Source organism: Vicia villosa, linkage group LG7 (assembly GCF_029867415.1).
Source record: "Vicia villosa cultivar HV-30 ecotype Madison, WI linkage group LG7, Vvil1.0, whole genome shotgun sequence".
NCBI classification, from domain to species: domain Eukaryota; kingdom Viridiplantae; phylum Streptophyta; class Magnoliopsida; order Fabales; family Fabaceae; genus Vicia; species Vicia villosa.
The window spans coordinates 35,670,000-35,688,958 of NC_081186.1; the positions used below are offsets into that span (position 1 = coordinate 35,670,000).

The 18,959-nt window shown below is 36.0% G+C and overlaps 2 protein-coding genes across 2 annotated transcripts; both read right to left on the minus strand.

Moving 5' to 3' along the window:
- Window positions 1-1,225: 1,225 nt before the first annotated feature.
- Window positions 1,226-5,348, minus strand: LOC131620442 (PKS-NRPS hybrid synthetase cheA-like). The gene is made up of 2 exons (XM_058891521.1): window positions 5,143-5,348; window positions 1,226-4,946 (listed from the first exon to the last, which is right to left on the minus strand). The coding sequence occupies exon 2, from the start codon at window positions 4,942-4,944 to the stop codon at window positions 2,701-2,703; it is 2,244 nt and encodes a 747-aa protein (XP_058747504.1). The 5' UTR covers window positions 4,945-4,946; window positions 5,143-5,348; the 3' UTR covers window positions 1,226-2,700.
- A 1,508-nt stretch (window positions 5,349-6,856) lies between these two features.
- Window positions 6,857-9,670, minus strand: LOC131617102 (uncharacterized). Its single transcript, XM_058888481.1, has 7 exons — window positions 9,069-9,670; window positions 8,789-8,860; window positions 8,133-8,200; window positions 7,839-7,995; window positions 7,510-7,590; window positions 7,308-7,397; window positions 6,857-7,130 (listed from the first exon to the last, which is right to left on the minus strand). The coding sequence occupies exons 1-7, from the start codon at window positions 9,330-9,332 to the stop codon at window positions 7,011-7,013; spliced, it is 852 nt and encodes a 283-aa protein (XP_058744464.1). The 5' UTR covers window positions 9,333-9,670; the 3' UTR covers window positions 6,857-7,010.
- Window positions 9,671-18,959: the final 9,289 nt, after the last annotated feature.

The following is an 18,959-nucleotide window of genomic DNA, read 5'->3' on the forward strand; positions in this document are numbered from 1 at the left end:
ATGTATGTTTTCCAGTTGAATAAGTTTCCGCTGTGTTAAACATGAATTTATATGTTTGGTGAATCGTTCCTAAGTGAAGCATGACAACTGAATTTATAATAATTTAATTTTATTTAAATTGTGGCACCCTTGTTTTTCATGTCTACTCTGAATGATTATTATAATTGCTGCGGGGGATTAGAAGGATGTTATAGGGCCTAAGCCCAAGTCACAAAGAAGCTAAACACAAACAATCCTAGGGTACAAAACACCCTTAGAATCTTTAACAAAGTTATCAGCAAGCTAGCTAGGCAAGTCCAAAAAGAAGACATAACCAACCCTTAACTTTTTTCCATGCAGAGCCACACGATTAGCACAACCGTTGATTTCTCGATAAATATGACGAATCTCCACCTTCTCCAACTTGATCATCCAATTGTGGATTTGACGAACCAAATTGTTGTTAGCCAACTTATTTCTGCTAAGCTTATTACTAATATCCACTGCTACCTTAGAATCCGACTCGATAATCACCTTGTTATAACCCCTCTCCACCACCAACTTTAGTCTGTCGTGGATACCCCACAGCTCAGCTATCAGCAGACTGCTGCTACCCACACCTTTAGCAAAATCTCCACACCACTTTCCAGCCTCATCTCTAACAATTCCCCCACAGCCAGAACCTCCATTAGTAGAGTGAGCACCATCCGCATTCACTTTGACATAGTCTTTATCAGGTAAGCTCCAACTAATCAGTCTCTCACCCTTGTTCCTTTCCATGACAATATTATTGCACGCAGTTGCCTTGTATTGCCGAGTTCAAGTAGCGATCTCGCCAAGCATGTCAAACATCCTACTAAACTTATCATCATGTCTAGTTCTATTGCGCCAGTCCCAAATAGCGTGACAGGAAGTAGCCTAAAACCCGGTCCAATCACCTTCAACAATACCACGTGATTTATCAACCACATTTGCACTTCTTAGTCTTTTCTTTATAATGTGATAAATTTTGATGAATATATTTTAAGAAATAATGGAATAAGAAAAATAATCATGTACAAAGATAACTTAAATATATTGTTGAAACATTAATTTCTATTTATAAAAAAAAAGTTTACTTTTTAAAATCATCACTAAGTTGCTACCATTTACTTCATATTAAAATTAGAGAATTTCTTCACCCACCTCCTAACCTTCTTGCCCACCCCTGGTGAATTTACCACACTATCCCTTGTTTCGGAAGTTCATTTCCGAAAAGGTACTTTTTTTTGGAAAAAAGGGGTTTTCGGAAATGAACTTCCGAAAACGTGTTTTTTTTAATATAAAATATTGATTTCGGAGATGCATCTCCGAAATAAAGTTACATTTTCAGAAAATGTGGTGTTTCGGAATTTCATGTCCGAACTCACCCCCATGATGGAATTCGGAAATGAACCTCCGAATTTATGTCTGGACAGAAGAAAAATGAAAAACAACAACGATTCGCTTTATTTAATCGGGTGAAGATTACAACGATAATATTACTGAAAATTAAAGTTACATATTGTTGAACACGGGTAGGTGGGGATGAGTCAACATTTTGATAACGTCGTCCGCCGATCTTTGAAGTTTGGCGTCCAACTCGATCGGGCCTTTCGAAGAAAATCGGTCGAACGTTGTCCACATAACCGCTAAATCTTCGTCGTTCTTGATCTCAAAATGTGTGAACTTAATGCCTCCCTCGTCGTTAAGCGATGGTGAGCGGTACTCGAGCTTGACAACCTTTCAATTCTCGGGATAGCGCAAAAGCGTGTTGAGCGACGGTATCAATTCCGCAAACGGCGTGTCGCGCGAGAAGCGAAATTGGAACGGCATCGGGTAGCCGGTTTCAAAGTAGACGAATGGTAGGTGGGGGTAGGTTTGTGTCATTTGTGTTTTGTGGTGTGAAGAGGATGAAGAAGAGTGTGTAGTATTTATAGACTTATTGGAGCATTGATGGCCCAACAAACCTTATCCTGCCTCAGGGGACATTTCGGAAATGAACTTCCGAAAATAGGCTCCAGACATGTATATTTCGGAAGTTCATTTCCGAATTATGCAGAAACAGAGGTGAATTTTGCATTTTGTGCATTGCATTCTGTTTTGTGTAAACAATACCAAAAGCATACAAAATAGGCATAAAATAGGCAATGACAACATAAAACAAACTTATATTATATATGTATTGAATCGGTCCGATTTTACATGATAAACAACAATACATACAAAAAATGATCGTTCCAAACAAAAAACGATCCGGAACGAACTAAAATTCACCGAACCAATCGGTGGATCCTAAGTCCAAAATAGGCACGTTCTTCGACCGCTCTCTATTTTGCTCGCGCTCTTTGCTCATCATTTCTTCAAACTCCGCCATTCTCGAAACAAACGGATCCGGCCAAGTCTCCGCCTCATTTGAACGATGTGCCGTCCATTGACAAGAAGTAGCCGGTATAGGACAACCCGGTTTCAAAAACACTTGAACGAAGTGCCGCGATCGTAGATACCCGATGCATATGATGCGGCCCGACGCGTCCAACGGCGGCCGACTATGAAGTGGAAAGAAAGTCTCACTTAGTCCAAACCTCGTCAAATCGACGCACACCATATCATACGCACTTGCTATTAGATGACCCATCTCGAGGAATGACATCCACTTCGAAGTCAACTCCGAAGTCAACTCCGCAATGAGCTCCCGTCGGACTAAAGTGTGATTATTTTCCCCTTTACCGAGCAAACCCGCAACGGCCCGATATCCACAATTTCCGTCGCCTCCAACATCAACGATGTTATCGATATATTTGTGCATAAAAAGTGGCATCTCATCAATGTAGACAATCGGTATTTTTTGATCGGCGGTGTGCGAGGTGGCTTCGAAATACGGGCTCCTTTGTTACCACTACACGTGGACTTCGGTGTCTCATGAATTTCCGAAAACGATGCATCAACATGTTCAAAGTAGGAAGGAGATCGTTTTGTTGACGTGTCATCTTGTGTAATTTTGGACTTTTTCGGTGCACCTTTCGTTTTAACCGGTTGAGATGGCAGTTTCAAATCGGTGGTCTCCGAAAACGCGATCTTTTGCAATTGTTCTTTTATGTGCATTTTTGTTGTGTCGTCCGCTTTAGCAAACTTCTCCATTATCACTTCCAACTCGTCGGAGATGGTGATTTTGGAGTCATTTTCTTTCGGCGGGTCAAAATCATCAAAACGAAGTTTCTTCCAATGGTCGGCTACCTCATCCATGCGTATGGGTGAACTTAACTTTTTCTTTTTTGCAAGTATACAAGCACACGGAAGGCCGTATGTAGTTCTAATGGTGCACCCACATAATGAACTATCCGTCCCCGTGGTCTCCGACCGCTTAGCTTCATGAAACAAAAAATTCAAACCCGTTCGAGATATGTTGTAAATCAATTGGGAGAATAGAATTTGGCCCTTATACCGGTGTTCCATAACCGTCTTGCTCCGACCGAACGATGTTTGAATTTCATTGTGTTGATTTTCAAGCATTTGGTTCACGGTGTCCCATCCCCGACACAAATCTCCCTTGCTATCACCCAACCACCTCTTGAAAACCGCATGTGCGGATTCAACTCGGTTAGTCGTGGTGCAACCAAGATGTCTAACCCGATTTGTCCAAGCGCACACGACTTTTTCTCTAACCTTGTCAAGAATGGTGGATTCGACGTAATGACAAAAAGTCTTAATGGAACCACACAAAGACCTAAAGTGTACCAATTTCTCGGTATAATCCTCTTCGGAGTATGCATCCAAAATTCCCCTCCATGCCGCCATTATCCTATCAACCACAACACCGGCTTTGACAACTTTACCATTTTCATCCGGCCTATCTTTTGTCCCAACCGCGGGTTTCAACTTGCTTCTCACGTTGCAAGTTATGTGATACCGGCAAAGTAAAGCGGTAGATGTCGGGAAGACGGTATCGACCGCATTCATCAAAGCATTGTCTCGATCGGTGACAATGACGTTTGGCATAACCTCTTGATCAACTAACAAAGACTTGCAAATTCCCAAGGCCCACGTAAAGTTGTCTTCTTTTTCACACTCCAAAAAAGCAAACCCCACCGAATAAGTCTTGTCCGTCGAGGTCACACCGACGATCTCTAGAAGAGGAAGTCTATACTTGTTTGTCTTGTACGTCGAATCCATGACTAGAACGGTTGGAAATGTGTTGAACAATTTGATACTTTCGGGATGAGTCCAAAAAATATCACGCACCGTAACTTTGTCCTCGGAGGTTCGGAAGCTTGAAACATAATTGTTATCGCCTAGTAGTTTCAAAAGTTGTTGCATTTCCGACCGAGGGCCCATATTTAAAACCTTGAGATTGTGCCGTTCATTGTAAACTTGCTTGATATTTGAAACGCTATCCGGTTTCTTACGCTTCAAATCGGCAAGTATGTTGCGAGGCGCCACTTTGACTATCGTTAGGTCCGATATCACATTTCTCTCTTCGCGGGACAAACGACACGCCATTGGATGCCCGTGTAACTTGACATCCAAGGCATGATTATGCATTCCACAAATTACGGTTAACCGCCACATATCATCAACCCTCCGAGTGGCACGCAACTTAAACGGACAACCGCACTTTCTCGATCCCGTGTCCTCGTGTTTTAGCACACGGTTTGATTGTACATAACTACCACCCCGTTCGCAATTCAAAACAACGAAAGCTTTCCGCCTACTATTTCCGTTGTCCGACCTTAAAATAACAATTCCAAATCCAAGTTTACTAGCTTCCTTCGGAACCCAATCAATCAATTGTTCGCGACTACCGAAGCTCCGATCATTTGTAAATTCTTGCCGAACATCAACCGCATTGATCATAGGAGTAACGTCAATAACCGGATCGTTATTAACGTTGACAATTTCCGAATTTAATACTCCATCGTCTTGCACAATGTTGTCCGGATGCACCATACCTAACAAATGAAAAAATTAGCAAAATTGGCCAAAACTGTTTTTTTTTGTAATTGCCAGGGCATATTTCGGAAGTTCATTTCCGAAATATATTAGGTAACATATATTTCGGAAATGAACTTCCGAACCATATCAGTTTTTAGCATAAATTTGTTGAATCAATGTAGTGAAATAGGGGATGAAATGAGAGATGTTTACCTGAAATTGTAGCTTTCTATGCTCCCTTTAACGTGATCAACGGTTTGAAACTTGATTTTAGGGCGAAAAATTGATGGAGATTGATTGGGTTTTAGAGAGGGTTTTGAGAAGTTTTGGAGAAAAATGATGAAATAGTGAAGGAGGGAAATTTGTATATGCAGCAACAGTTTCGGAAATGAACTTCCGAAAATATTCACAGATTTTGAATTTTTTTTGACTTCGGAAATGCATCTCCAAAAACATCAAAAATTTGGTGTTTTCGGAGATGCATTTCCGAAGTAAAAAAAAATCAAAAAAAAAAAAACTTCGGAGATTCATCTCCGAAGCAGAGGCAGTTTTGTGTTTTTGCTGGGGGTGACCCCATAGGGAGGTGGGTAAAGAAATTTTTTAAAATTAACACAGCAACTTCCAAGAGTTGACGAAGTTGCGATAACACAAAATAAGGATGTATTTGTTGTTGGCTATGAATTCTAAAATTTAATTTTTTTTCTACTTTATTAACATTTTATTTTATTGTATTTGTAGAGCAGATGTTGTAAAAAAATTATTAACCACGATCAATTTTGTGCAACAAACATATCCTTATATCCTTATATGTTATAATATACTCTTTAATCCTACTTATAAAAGAAATTTATTTCTTAAATTTAATAAATAAATAATATATCAGGTTTATGTATTAAAATTTATTTTTTAAATAATATATATATATATATATATATATATATATATATATATATATATATATATATATATATATATATATATATATATATATATATATATATATATATATATATATATATATATATATATATATATATATATGGGGACGACTCAAGTGAGAACACTTGGTTATTATGAGAAATGAGAACAATGAATTACGACCATTAAATTTTGATTTTGTTGATTTTAATGAACGGGATTGGTTTCTATTTCTATGATCCTTAATATTTATTTTAAATCAATATAGAAAGAGAAACCAATCCAATCCATTAAAATCAAAACCAAGTGTTCTCACTTGAGTCGTCCCCTATATATATATATATATATATATATATATATATATATATATATATATATATATATATATATATATATATATATATATATATATATATATATATATATATATATATATATATATATATATATATATATATATATATATATATATATATATATATATATATATATATATATATATATATATATATATATATATATATATATATATATATATATATATATATATATATATATATATATATATATATATATATATATATATATATATATATATGATCCAAGTGTATTGATTTTAAAAAGTAAACTTTTTTTTTTATAAATATAATAGAACTAGAGTGAGCACTACTCCTTCAACCTCAAATTATATGATTTGCACAATTTTACATAAATTAGGAAATGAAATTCAATCATAAAAAGGAAATGAAACTAATATAGGAAAAAAATTATAAAATATTTTACAAAAATATACTTTATTAATAGTATAGAAAAGATAAATTAAAATTTTTTAAAAAGGTAGAGTAATAAATTATGAAGGGCTTAAAAGAAAAAGTATGAATTAAGTAGAATGACTAAATTAAATTGATATACCAATAAAATTGTTATTTATTGAAAGAAAGTAAAAAAGTAATTTATGCCTCTTAATACTTTAGAATGTCATATAATTTAAAAATAAAACAAATGAGACTGAGGAAGAAGTTGCTCAAGTTATATTAGAATCAGAGCACAAGTAATATAAGAAACAGAGCTGGGAAAATATGAGTAAGAGCATAATGGAATTTCAACAAGTCTACTTTACATGGTGAACACTCCATTTTCATATATACCTTCATAATACAAAACTAGACTTGTTCCTGGTGTGGATTCACAGTTGGTGCGGGTGCTATGGCGAATTGCAGACCCCTATGCTGCCCGGATTGTAGCACAAACGCAACTTGAGTAGCCGCTACTGCTGCAGCCTCCTATTATTACACCAAAAATCAAGAGATGTGAACGAAATGCAGTGTTGAGTTATATTAAATCGCTTCAACTATCATAAATTACTACGGGTGTCTATGCCATATTTGTGTCCGTGAAGGCAGTTCATAAGACATGAACAAAAAAGGATTAAAAAGCGTAATTTTAAAACTGACACTTACTTGTCTTTGTCGCCGTCGTTGTAAGATACTGATTGCCCAAGCCATGATATAGCAAGGTAAAAGAAATCCAGCTGCTCGAAGCAAGAAAAGCTGCAGATATTGATCAATTAGCTATGTTTTTGCCATAACGTTTTGAAAGCAACACGGCAACTGTATGATGTGATGATGAACTACTTAGCCAATAGGAACTCATGTTACTTACAGAGAAAAAAGTAGATGGATCATCGTCAGCATCAGCATCTGTGACAGAAAGTGCGTGCCTCAAGAGTAAAAGGGCCATTAACTGCACCAAATATATAGAATGATTCAGGCTTACAATCATGTCCAAGTGTAAAGTGTTAATCTCCTAGCATAGTCAATGTGTATGAAGAACCTAAAGTTCATTGGAAGTACAATTGATTTCATAAATCATATAGATTGTATCACTTCCAACAGTGGGGCTTAGTGAAATCATATGTCAGGCGCGCATATGCATGGCTGAATTATACAGAAAAAACAAAGTTAAGAATAACTTTAAGGTTAACGCCTTACAATTAGAGCAGCTGAGCGGCAAAATGCAGCTCCATTGGCATTAGAAGCAGCATATCCATCATATTCAGCTTCAAAGAATTGGCGCTCTGCCTCTGCAATTGCTAAGAGTCGAGGATCACGCAAGTCCAAAGGCGTGCCAGAAAGTGTCCAGCCTCCACTGCAAAAGTGTTCACAACTTATTAGTGAGAAAAAATAAGTTTTATACATATTTTCAATAGTACGAAACAAAATGCTTATCCATACAAACCAACACTCATTATGAAGACTATTTTAAAATTGTAAGTTTCAGCATACCCTATATCAATGGTTGTTTCTTCGGGATGTGGACGAGGTGGTGGAGCAGTATAACCAGGTTCATAGGACTGAGAATTACATGCACAAAAAGAAAGAACTATCATCAAGGATGAGCACAAAACTAATAAGCTGAAGATTTATGATTCACACTCAAAGAGAGCAATTTGGTTCAAAACAAAGCTATACTTGTGATTAAAAAAGAACGTATAAGCATTTGTAATCGTTTTAAATTGCAATCAACGACCGCAATATTGTTGATGCGGTAATCTCCGCAACAGCATCTGACGCAATTGCGATGTCACACATCCTCCCATATTAGAAATCCCATCAAACAACTTTGCCCAGATTTCTTCAACTCTTTTCATCAAAACTCAAATTTTGGAACCCAAAACTCAATTTACTTCTGAAATTTTTTAATATTAAGTGTTTGTATTTCAAACTCTTCTCAATCAGAATTTACGCAGCATATTGCCGCAATTCGCATCGCAGCAGGTTCAATGACCGCAATTGCAACCGTATCCGCAATTTATAACCATTCGCCCATGTATATACACAAAACCATACAATGTTTTGCAATTTATAATCATGCGCCCATTTATATACACAACCATACAATGTTTTGCAATATATGAAAATTACATGTAAATGGCGCATACCTTATGACATATTTCACAGGTTGTATCTCCCTTTTCGTTGCACCAGCGTTGGACGCACTTTCTATGAGCATACTGTGCCAAACCACATAAAAAAAAACCCTCAATTCATAAATTAGGAAAACAAAAAGACACCAATGTGCCAACAACAACAACAATATTCCAAGTTACAAAGGGAGCATTGTGTTGCATTATCAGTTATCACCAATTAATAACTCATCTAACATCAATGTTCCCTTTCATTAAATTTGTAAAACACATAAAACAGAAAACAGAAATGTACCTTTAGACTACCGCTACAGCCGCATGGATTCTCCAGACTATTGATACTATCCTCCTCCTGACAAATCCTGCATTCCCCCATCTGCAACAGCGGCTCCTCCTCGCCCTCATCGTCATCCTCCTCCGAAGAACCGGAAGGCCCAGCCGGCGATTCATTCACCGGAGTCACCGGCTCAGGAGCAGGCTGCGCCGGGTGCTGAGCCAAAGGCTCAACCGGCATGGGCCGAACCAGCCGGTCCACAAACAACACCAAATGATCGCTCATTGATCCTTATCTTATTTTCTTTTGTAAATTTAAATATAAATTCAATATAAAATGAAAAGCACAAAATATAATTATTCAATTCAATTGAAATTCAAGATGAGAAGGAAGAATAAAAAATGAAAAAATAAATCTGGAGATCGGGCGGTGAATCGGCAGATCCCAAGGAAATGAGGGAATCTGAGACTCACCGGAGGGAAATGAAAGAGAGAAGAAAAATAAGAGTTTATAGAGCGAGATAGAAGGGAAGAGAGAGAATGTGAGAGAAAATTAGATTCGGCGTATATATAGGGAAGATAACATTGTGGTCATTCATGGTGTTGCTTTCATTGTTTCGGTGGTGGCTTCGTGGAATTAGAATGTGGAATTTGAGAATGTAGAAAAGGGTAAAATGGGTATTTTGAGAGGTTTGTGTACGTTGACGTTGTGCTTGTTGTTGTTACTTGCCGCGTAAATGACCCGTTCGTCTTGGGGTCGCATTTGGGACAGCTTCTCATTTTCTCTTTTTTTGGCATTATTATTTCATTTGGACAGCAATGTGATTATAATTTTCTTACATAAAAAACTATTCTTAAACATTGTAAGCGAAGTCCTGAAGATATAATTCAAACTCAAAAAAAATAAAAAATAAATAAGAAACATTACATAGGACAATTATAAACAATTAGACGCACTGATGTTTTGAATATTTTTATGAAATTAGGAACAACTTAATAAAGTCTTGATTGTTATTTCTTCAAAAAAAATTCTAATATGCACTTGTCATTAGCAACATTTGCATTGAGTATCACAGCAACATGAATGTAAGGCTATTCTTAAAAGTTGCAGTGTTTTTTAAAGAGGGAAAAAAAGCTAACTGCATTATGAATGTAAGGCATAAGGAATGCTTTGAGAAAAAGTTTTATATCATACAAAGTATAAACACCCTACCAAAACAACATATTGGTGCACACCCATGTCTCGACTTAAATTAACACCCATGTCAAACACAATTCAAAACAACAAATAAGTGAAAATTACAAACTGATATGTTAAAACAGGATCCTACGAGCAGTGGCAATCTTGACCAAAATGTTAAAGAGTGCGATAAATATTATTTAAAAGATACTTATTTTTATTATATTTTTTAAAAAAAATTTGTTAAAAGTTCTATTTTTTATATGCAACGATCTTGCATATAGTATCACTGAATTAAAAAAATACAAAATTAATTTAAGAAAATAAGGGTTAAATTTATAAATCCCTGTAATGCTAGCGAGATTTGATTTTAGTCCTCATAAAAAAAAATTTTAAATCTCTCTTGTAATTTAAATCCACGTGGACTTTTTTTTATTTTTTAATTAAATCTTTTTTTTTAAAACTTTTTTAAATATATAATATACTTATTTTTACATTTTTCATAAATTATTTTAATTAATATTTTTTATGAAAATTTATTTATAAACTAGTTATTATTAATAATATTTAGCAAAATACACCACAATGTTTTTAGCCCAATTATACATAGCCCAATACTTTAAGTTTTATTAACTTGTGTGTGAAAGGATCTTATAAACACTTACTTTTCATTTTCAATTTTCCATGTGGGATTTCTTTACAAGTATTCTTCATTGCAAGTATTCTTCATTGCAGTTTGCAGTGTATATTCGGTTTTGTTGTTAGTGAATGTTGTAGTTTATGGATGTGTATGTGTGTGGTGTTTATGAATGATGGATGATGGTGTTCAAAGGTTTAGGATGAGAAACAGAGGAAGTTTGGTTCGAAAAGATGAAGACATGATGCGACAACATCAATATGGACTATAGAATTAAAAACAGCCTGACACTAGATGGGCCAAAAGCCCAATATGTTTAATATTACAATTTGATTTAAACAAGTTAAAATTTAAAACTGAAATAAATTAAAAATTAATAAATATATAAAATTAATAAAATAATAAAGTTTCAATTTATTTAATTAAAAATAATAGTACAAAAAAATTAAGAAAAATAAATAAAAAATAATCCATGTGGATTTAAAATTAATGTGGATTGTCACGCTAGAAAGAATAAAAAATCTTGAGTGGAATAGTGAGTTTAGGGGCCTAATTGACGGATCTAGATATTACGAGTGGGACTTTAAAAAAATTTCTTTTACAGGGGGTTAAAGCGAATCGCTAACATTACAAGGGAGTTGTGTATATTAAACCCAAAAAATAAAAACTTAACTTTATATAATAGTGATTAAATATGTTTGAACAAAAATTTAACAAGAAATTTACTTATAAAAATCCAACTCAAATTTGCTTAAGTAATTTATGAATAAATTTTATTGATTAATTTTATTAAATAAATTAATATAATTAAAAAAATTTAAATCAATTCATTATTACTTACTAAATTTATTATTACATCTTTAGGGATAAAACAGTTAGCAAGTATATTGAAAAAATAGATTAATGTATCATAATCATTCATATAATTTATTTTAATAAAAATTAAAATAAAAAATAAACTTAAAAGAAATCAACAATTGTCATTTATTATTTTTTTTACACAGTCGATACATGAGTATTATTCTCTTAAACAAATTATATTATTTACACTGTCGATACATTTAGATATCTTACTTATTTTTAATTAAATACAATTATAAGAACTTTGAAAAAACACTAATATGTCTTAAATTAAGAAAGAAACATATTTTAGACATTAATTTTAATTTTAAGTGTATAAATATTACTTCTGTAAGAACAAGCATACACTCACAAATGAGTTTTTGATTCATGGCAAACATCACAAGCAACCAAATACAAAAGCATAAATGAATGACTCAAGACAATGGAAGATTATGAAGCTCAAATCACTCAGAAAATGGTATTGCATCTGTTAGGTCGATCAAGCAAAGCCCTAGGTCGACTCAAAACCAGAGCAAACTCAGCAAAACTGACAAGGTCACTGTTAGGTCGACCTACCCAAACTCCCAAGTCGACCTAAACTGAAAGGATTTACACATGTCACTGTTAGGTCGACCTACCCACACTCCTAGGTCGACCTAAACTGAAGAAAAGTCACAAAAATGCATTTCAACTGCCTTTAGGTCGACCTAAACCTTCAACAGGTCGACCTAACTGGAAACAACTGACTTTAGGTCGACCTAAACCTTCAGCAGGTCAACCTAACAGATTTTAGGCCAACCTAACAGGTCAACCTAACTAGGACAATTTCAACTCTGCTTCTGTTAGGTCGACCTAAGCACTAAAGTAGGTCAACCTATTTGCTGAAAACTTCCCAAGTTATGTGTTTTCTCTGCTCCAACATACCAGCAACTATATATATCATTCCATGTCAATTATTGCAAACAACACCAAAGACTGAAAGATACACAAAGGCTTCTCATCTTCGTTCTTCGTCATCTCCAACACAATTACACATAATCATTCTTGCGTTGAGGGTTAGTGATCGAGTTCGATAACGTCCATGGAACGGAATTGAAGATTCCTAGTGGGTGAAGATTTGTGGGGTTTTTGGTGAATAAAATCCGAGGGTTTTGTCCTCCAAGATAGGTGTTTCTTGGGGGTTTTTATCAACAGGTTTCATCGAGGATCCATCTGAGTGTGAAGATTGAAGAACAAGGGTTCAAGGCAATTCAAGACACTGCAGAAAAGGGATCAAGTGAAGCTCTTGGATCACCTTGATCTGACTCAAGATTAAGGGGGAAGAAGATTCAAAGGATCGACATAATTGGTTTATGGTTTATCGCTTTGTTATCTTCTTTGTATAAGCTGCTTTCAACATTAATGAAAGATTTCCCAATTTCAGTTTGGAATTGGGGGCAGATGTAGTCGTAGCGAGGACGATCGACGAACTGCCTAAACAAATATCGTGTTCTTGTCGCTTTTACCTTTTCATTTACGTTTTGTTCATATTTGGTTATAATAGCAAATTGATCAACGATTCGAGTGTTAAGATTGTGAATTAAGAACTTATATAAACATCACAATCCATCACACATTGAATCACCATCAATTTGATCATTATCACCAAGTGTTTGTGTTTTTGCTTCTTTCACTATTACTGCATTGCAAACGTCGTTCATCATATAAGAAGTTAATTGATTTTCAATAGAGCGACGTATTGATTCTATAGAGTATTCTCTTATCGTTTATCTCAAGCTGGTTAGTGGTTTTAACACATATACAAATGTTTCAATAGTGGTTCGGAATAGACGCGAGTCGATTCAGAATCACTTCCGCTTAAAGTTCAATTAATTCCGCAAAATTGTGTAAGATCTATTCACCCCCCATCTAGATCCTAAGGCCAGCTTCTAACAAGTGGCATCAAGAGCTCTGGTTTATTCCGTGCTACGTGAAACACTTATTGGAAAGATGGCTTCCGGACCTAAAGGGGCTCACAATAGAGCTCCAGTTTTCAACGGTGAAAACTATGGCTATTGGAAGGATTTTATGTGTGTCCACATCAATGCAATTGATAGGAACATCTGGACAGCTATGTTAGAACAAGATTTGTTCTTATCAATTATCTTAGTTTTGATGATAACAATAATATGAATTTTGCTTAAGATAATATGGTACTCTAATCCAATGCAATTTCCCTTTCAGGAAATATATAAAGAGTACGCATAATTCAGCGCTCAGAAGTTGTGTCTCAAATGGTTCAGCATGCAACATCAGAACATGGTCTGGCAAGACATCAGAAGATGGTCGAAGCAGAATCAGAACATGGGTCTATGGAAGCATCAGAAGAACATGAGATCAGAAGCACTGAAGATCAGAAGATGGTATCACGCTCAGAAGCACTTCAAGGTCAGAAGATCAGAAGATGCTTTGCACCAAGCTGTTTGACTCTGATGATATTCAAACGTCGTATTCACAAACATCAGATCAGAAGGAAGTACAGGTGGCAGACTACGCTGACTGACAAAAGGAACGTTAAAGCTACTAAAGGCAACGTCAGTAGACACAGCGTGAACAAGGATCGAGGTAGTTGACAAAAGCGTATAACATTAAATGCAATGCTGTACGGAACACGCAAAGCATTAAATGCACTCAACGGTCATCTTCTCAACGCCTATAAATATGAAGTTCTGATGAGAAGCAAGGTTACCAATTCTTAACAACTCTGAACGAAAATAAACTTGCTGAAACGCTATTCAATCAAAGCTCAGAATCTTCATCAACTCACTACATTGCTGTTGTAATATCTTAGTGAGATTAAGCTTAAACTGTAAGAGAAATATCACAGTTGTGATTATAGCTTTTAAGAAGCATTTGTAAACTCTTGAATAGATTACATTAAGTTGTAAGGAACTAGAGTGATCGTGTTGATCAGTATACTCTAGGAAGTCTTGGCAGTTGGCTGAGCAGTTTGTAACTAGAGTGATCAGGTTGATCAGTAGACTCTAGAGAAAGTCTTAGGAGTGAACTGAGCAGTTGTTCCTGGAGTGATCAAGTTGTGATCAGAAGACTCTGGAAGACTTAGTTGCGGACTAAGTGGAGAACCATTGTAATCCGTGCGATTAGTGGATTAAATCCTCAGGTTGAGGTAAATCATCTCTGCGGGGGTGGACTGGAGTAGCTTCGTTAACAGCGAACCAGGATAAAAATAATTGTGCAATTTATTTTTATCGTCCAAGATTTTAAAGTCACACTTATTCAATCCCCCCCTTTCTAAGTGTTTTTCTATCCTTCAATTGGTATCAGAGCGCCGGTTCTAAGGTGCAAGCACTTAACCGTGTTTAGAAAAGATTCAGGAAGAGAAAAACGCTTCAGTAAAAGATGGTTGATGAAAGTGAAAAGTCTACACCTACACCTGCATCTACATCTGGCTCTGCTGAGCAATACAACGGTAACAATGGTTATACTAGACCGCCGGTATTTGATGGTGAAAACTTTGAATACTGGAAAGATAAACTGGAAAGTTACTTTCTGGGTCTAGATGGTGATCTATGGGATCTTCTGATGGATGGTTACAAACATCCAGTAAATGCCAGTGGCGCAAAGCTGTCAAGGCAAGAAATGAATGATGATCAAAAGAAGCTTTTCAGGAATCATCATAAATGCAGAACTGTTTTGCTGAATGCTATTTCTCATGCTGAGTATGAGAAGATATCTAACAGGGAAACAGCCTATGACATATATGAGTCCTTGAAAATGACTCATGAGGGAAATGCTCAAGTCAAGGAGACAAAAGCTCTTGCCTTAATCCAGAAGTATGAAGCCTTCAAGATGGAGGATGATGAAGACATTGAAAAGATGTTTTCAAGATTTCAAACTCTTACTGCTGGATTGAGAGTTCTTGACAAGGGATACACCAAGGCTGATCACGTAAAGAAGATCATCAGAAGCTTACCCAGAAGATGGGGTCCTATGGTGACTGCATTCAAGATTGCAAAGAATCTGAATGAAGTTTCTCTGGAAGAGCTGATCAGTGCCTTAAGAAGCCATGAGATTGAGCTGGATGCAAATGAGCCTCAAAAGAAAGGTAAGTCTATTGCATTAAAATATAATATCAAGAAATGCACTAACGCTTTTCAGGCTAGAGAAGAAGATCCTGAAGAATCAGAATCTGAAGAAGAAGATGAACTGTCCATGATTTCCAGAAGGCTAAATCAACTCTGGAAGACCAAGCAAAGGAAGTTCAGAGGCTTCAGAAGTTCAAGGAAATTTGAACGTGGAAAATCTTCTGATGAAAGAAGATTTGACAAGAAGAAGGTCATGTGCTATGAATGCAATGAGCCTGGACACTACAAGAATGAGTGTCCAAATCTTCAGAAGGAAAGTCCCAAGAAAAAGTTTCATAAGAAGAAAGGTCTTATGGCAACCTGGGATGAGTCAGAAGATGATTCAGAAGATGAGCAGGCCAACTGTGCGCTGATGGCTACAGAAGATGACGGATCAGAATCTACATCAGAATCAGATTCTGAAGAGGTATTTTCTGAACTTACTAGAGATGAGTTAGTGTCCGGTCTAACTGAACATCTGGAACTCAAGTCTCAGATCAGTCTCAAATACAAAAAGCTGAAAAAGCAATTTGAATTTGAAACAAAGAAGCTTGAGTTGGAGAATTCTGAATTAAAAGAAAAACTTTTAAAATTATCCAATAATGTTGGATCTCCTTCTAATTCAGAAAAATCCACTCCTAGTCTAAACCATATTCTGAAAGAATATGATTTAAGCTTCAGAAAGTTCTTATCTAGAAGTATTGGCAGAAGTCAGCTAGCTTCTATGATATATGCCGTATCTGGAAACAAAAGAGTTGGCATTGGTTATGAGGGTGAAACCCCATACAAACTTGAACCTGTTGATGAAATGAAACTCACATACAAGCCATTGTATGATCAGTTCAAGTATGGCCACTCTCATGATATTAGGCACACTTCACATGCACAAAGTTTTCATATAACACACACCAAGAAGCATGTGACACAACCTAGGAAATATCATGAAACTAATATTAAAAATTATCATGCTGTTCCTCCTATTGCTTATAATGTCAAACCCAAGTTCAATCAGAACTTGAGAAAATCTAACAAGAAAGGACCCAAGAAAATGTGGGTACCTAAGGATAAGATTATTCCTATTGCAGATATCCTTGGCTGCAAGAAGGACAAAGCACAACATGTCATGGTACCTGGACTCTGGATGATCACGACACATGACAGGAAGAAGGTCTATGTTCCAAGACCTGGTGCTTAAGTCTGGAGGAGAAGTCAAGTTTGGAGGAGATCAGAAGGGCAAGATAATTGGCTCTGGAACTATAAAGTCTGGTAACTCTCCTTCCATTTCTAATGTACTTCTTGTAGAAGGATTAACACATAACCTCTTATCTATCAGTCAATTAAGTGACAATGGTTATGATATAATCTTTAATCAAGAGTCTTGCAAGGCTGTAAATCAGAAGGATGGCTCAATCCTATTTACAGGCAAGAGGAAGAACAACATTTATAAGACAGATCTGCAAGATCTTATGAGTCAGAAGGTGACTTGTCTTATGTCTGTTTCTGAAGAGCAGTGGGTCTGGCACAGGAGATTAGGTCATGCTAGTTTGAGAAAGATCTCTCAGATTAACAAACTGAATCTTGTCAGAGGACTCCCTAATCTGAAATTCCAATCAGATGCTCTTTGTGAAGCATGTCAGAAGGGCAAGTTCTCCAAACCTGCATTCAAGTCTAAAAATGTTGTTTCTACCTCAAGGCCATTAGAACTCTTGCACATTGATCTGTTTGGACCAGTCAAAACAGCATCTGTCAGAGGAAAGAAATATGGATTAGTCATCGTAGATGATTATAGCCGCTGGACTTGGGTAAAGTTCTTGAAACACAAGGATGAGACTCATTCAGTGTTCTTTGATTTCTGCATTCAGATTCAATCTGAAAAAGAGTATAAAATCATAAAGGTAAGAAGTGATCATGGTGGTGAATTTGAGAACAAATCCTTTGAAGAATTCTTCAAAGAAAATGGTATTGCCCATGATTTCTCTTGTCCTAGAACTCCACAGCAAAATGGGGTTGTAGAACGAAAGAATAGGACTCTGCAAGAAATGGCCAGAACCATGATCAATGAAACCAATATGGCTAAGCATTTCTGGGCAGAAGCAATAAACACTGCATGCTATATTCAGAATAGAATCTCTATCAGACCTATTCTAAATAAGACTCCCTATGAATTGTGGAAGAATAGAAAGCCCAACATTTCATATTTCCATCCTTTTGGATGTGTATGCTTTATTCTGAACACTAAAGATCATCTTGGTAAGTTTGATTCCAAGGCACAAAAATGTTTTCTTCTTGGATATTCTGAACGCTCAAAAGGCTACAGAGTATACAATACTGAAACATTGGTTGTAGAAGAATCAATCAATATCAGGTTTGATGATAAGCTTGGTTCTGAAAAACCAAAGCAGTTTGATAATTTTGCAGATTGTGATATTGACATATCAGAAGTTGTTGAGCCAAGAAGCAACGCATCAGAAGCAGAACCTCTCAGAAGCAAAGAATCGGAAGATCAAGTATCAGCTTCTCTGGAGGATCTAAGCATTTCTGAAGAGCCATCTGTCAGAAGATCATCCAGACTCATCTCCGGTCATTCAGAAGATGTCATTCTTGGAAAGAAGGATGATCCAATCAGAACAAGAGCATTCCTTAAGAACAATGCAGACTGTCAATTAGGTCTTGTATCTTTGATCGAGCCAACTTCTGTTGATCATGCTCTAGAAGATCCAGACTGGATAATTGCTATGCAAGAAGAACTGAATCAGTTTACAAGGAATGATGTTTGGGATCTTGTTCCTAGACCAGATGGATTCAATATAATTGGTACAAAATGGGTCTTCAGAAACAAGCTCAGTGAGAAAGGTGAAGTGGTAAGGAACAAAGCCAGACTGGTGGCTCAGGGTTATAGTCAGCAAGAAGGGATTGATTATACAGAAACCTTTGCACCAGTGGCCAGGTTAGAGTCTATTCGTCTATTAATTTCTTTTGCCACTCAACATAACATCACTCTCTATCAGATGGATGTTAAGAGTGCCTTCTTAAATGGTTATATAGATGAAGAAGTTTATGTCCATCAACCTCCTGGTTTTGAAGACTCTATGTCTCCTAATCATGTTTTTAAACTTAAGAAATCATTGT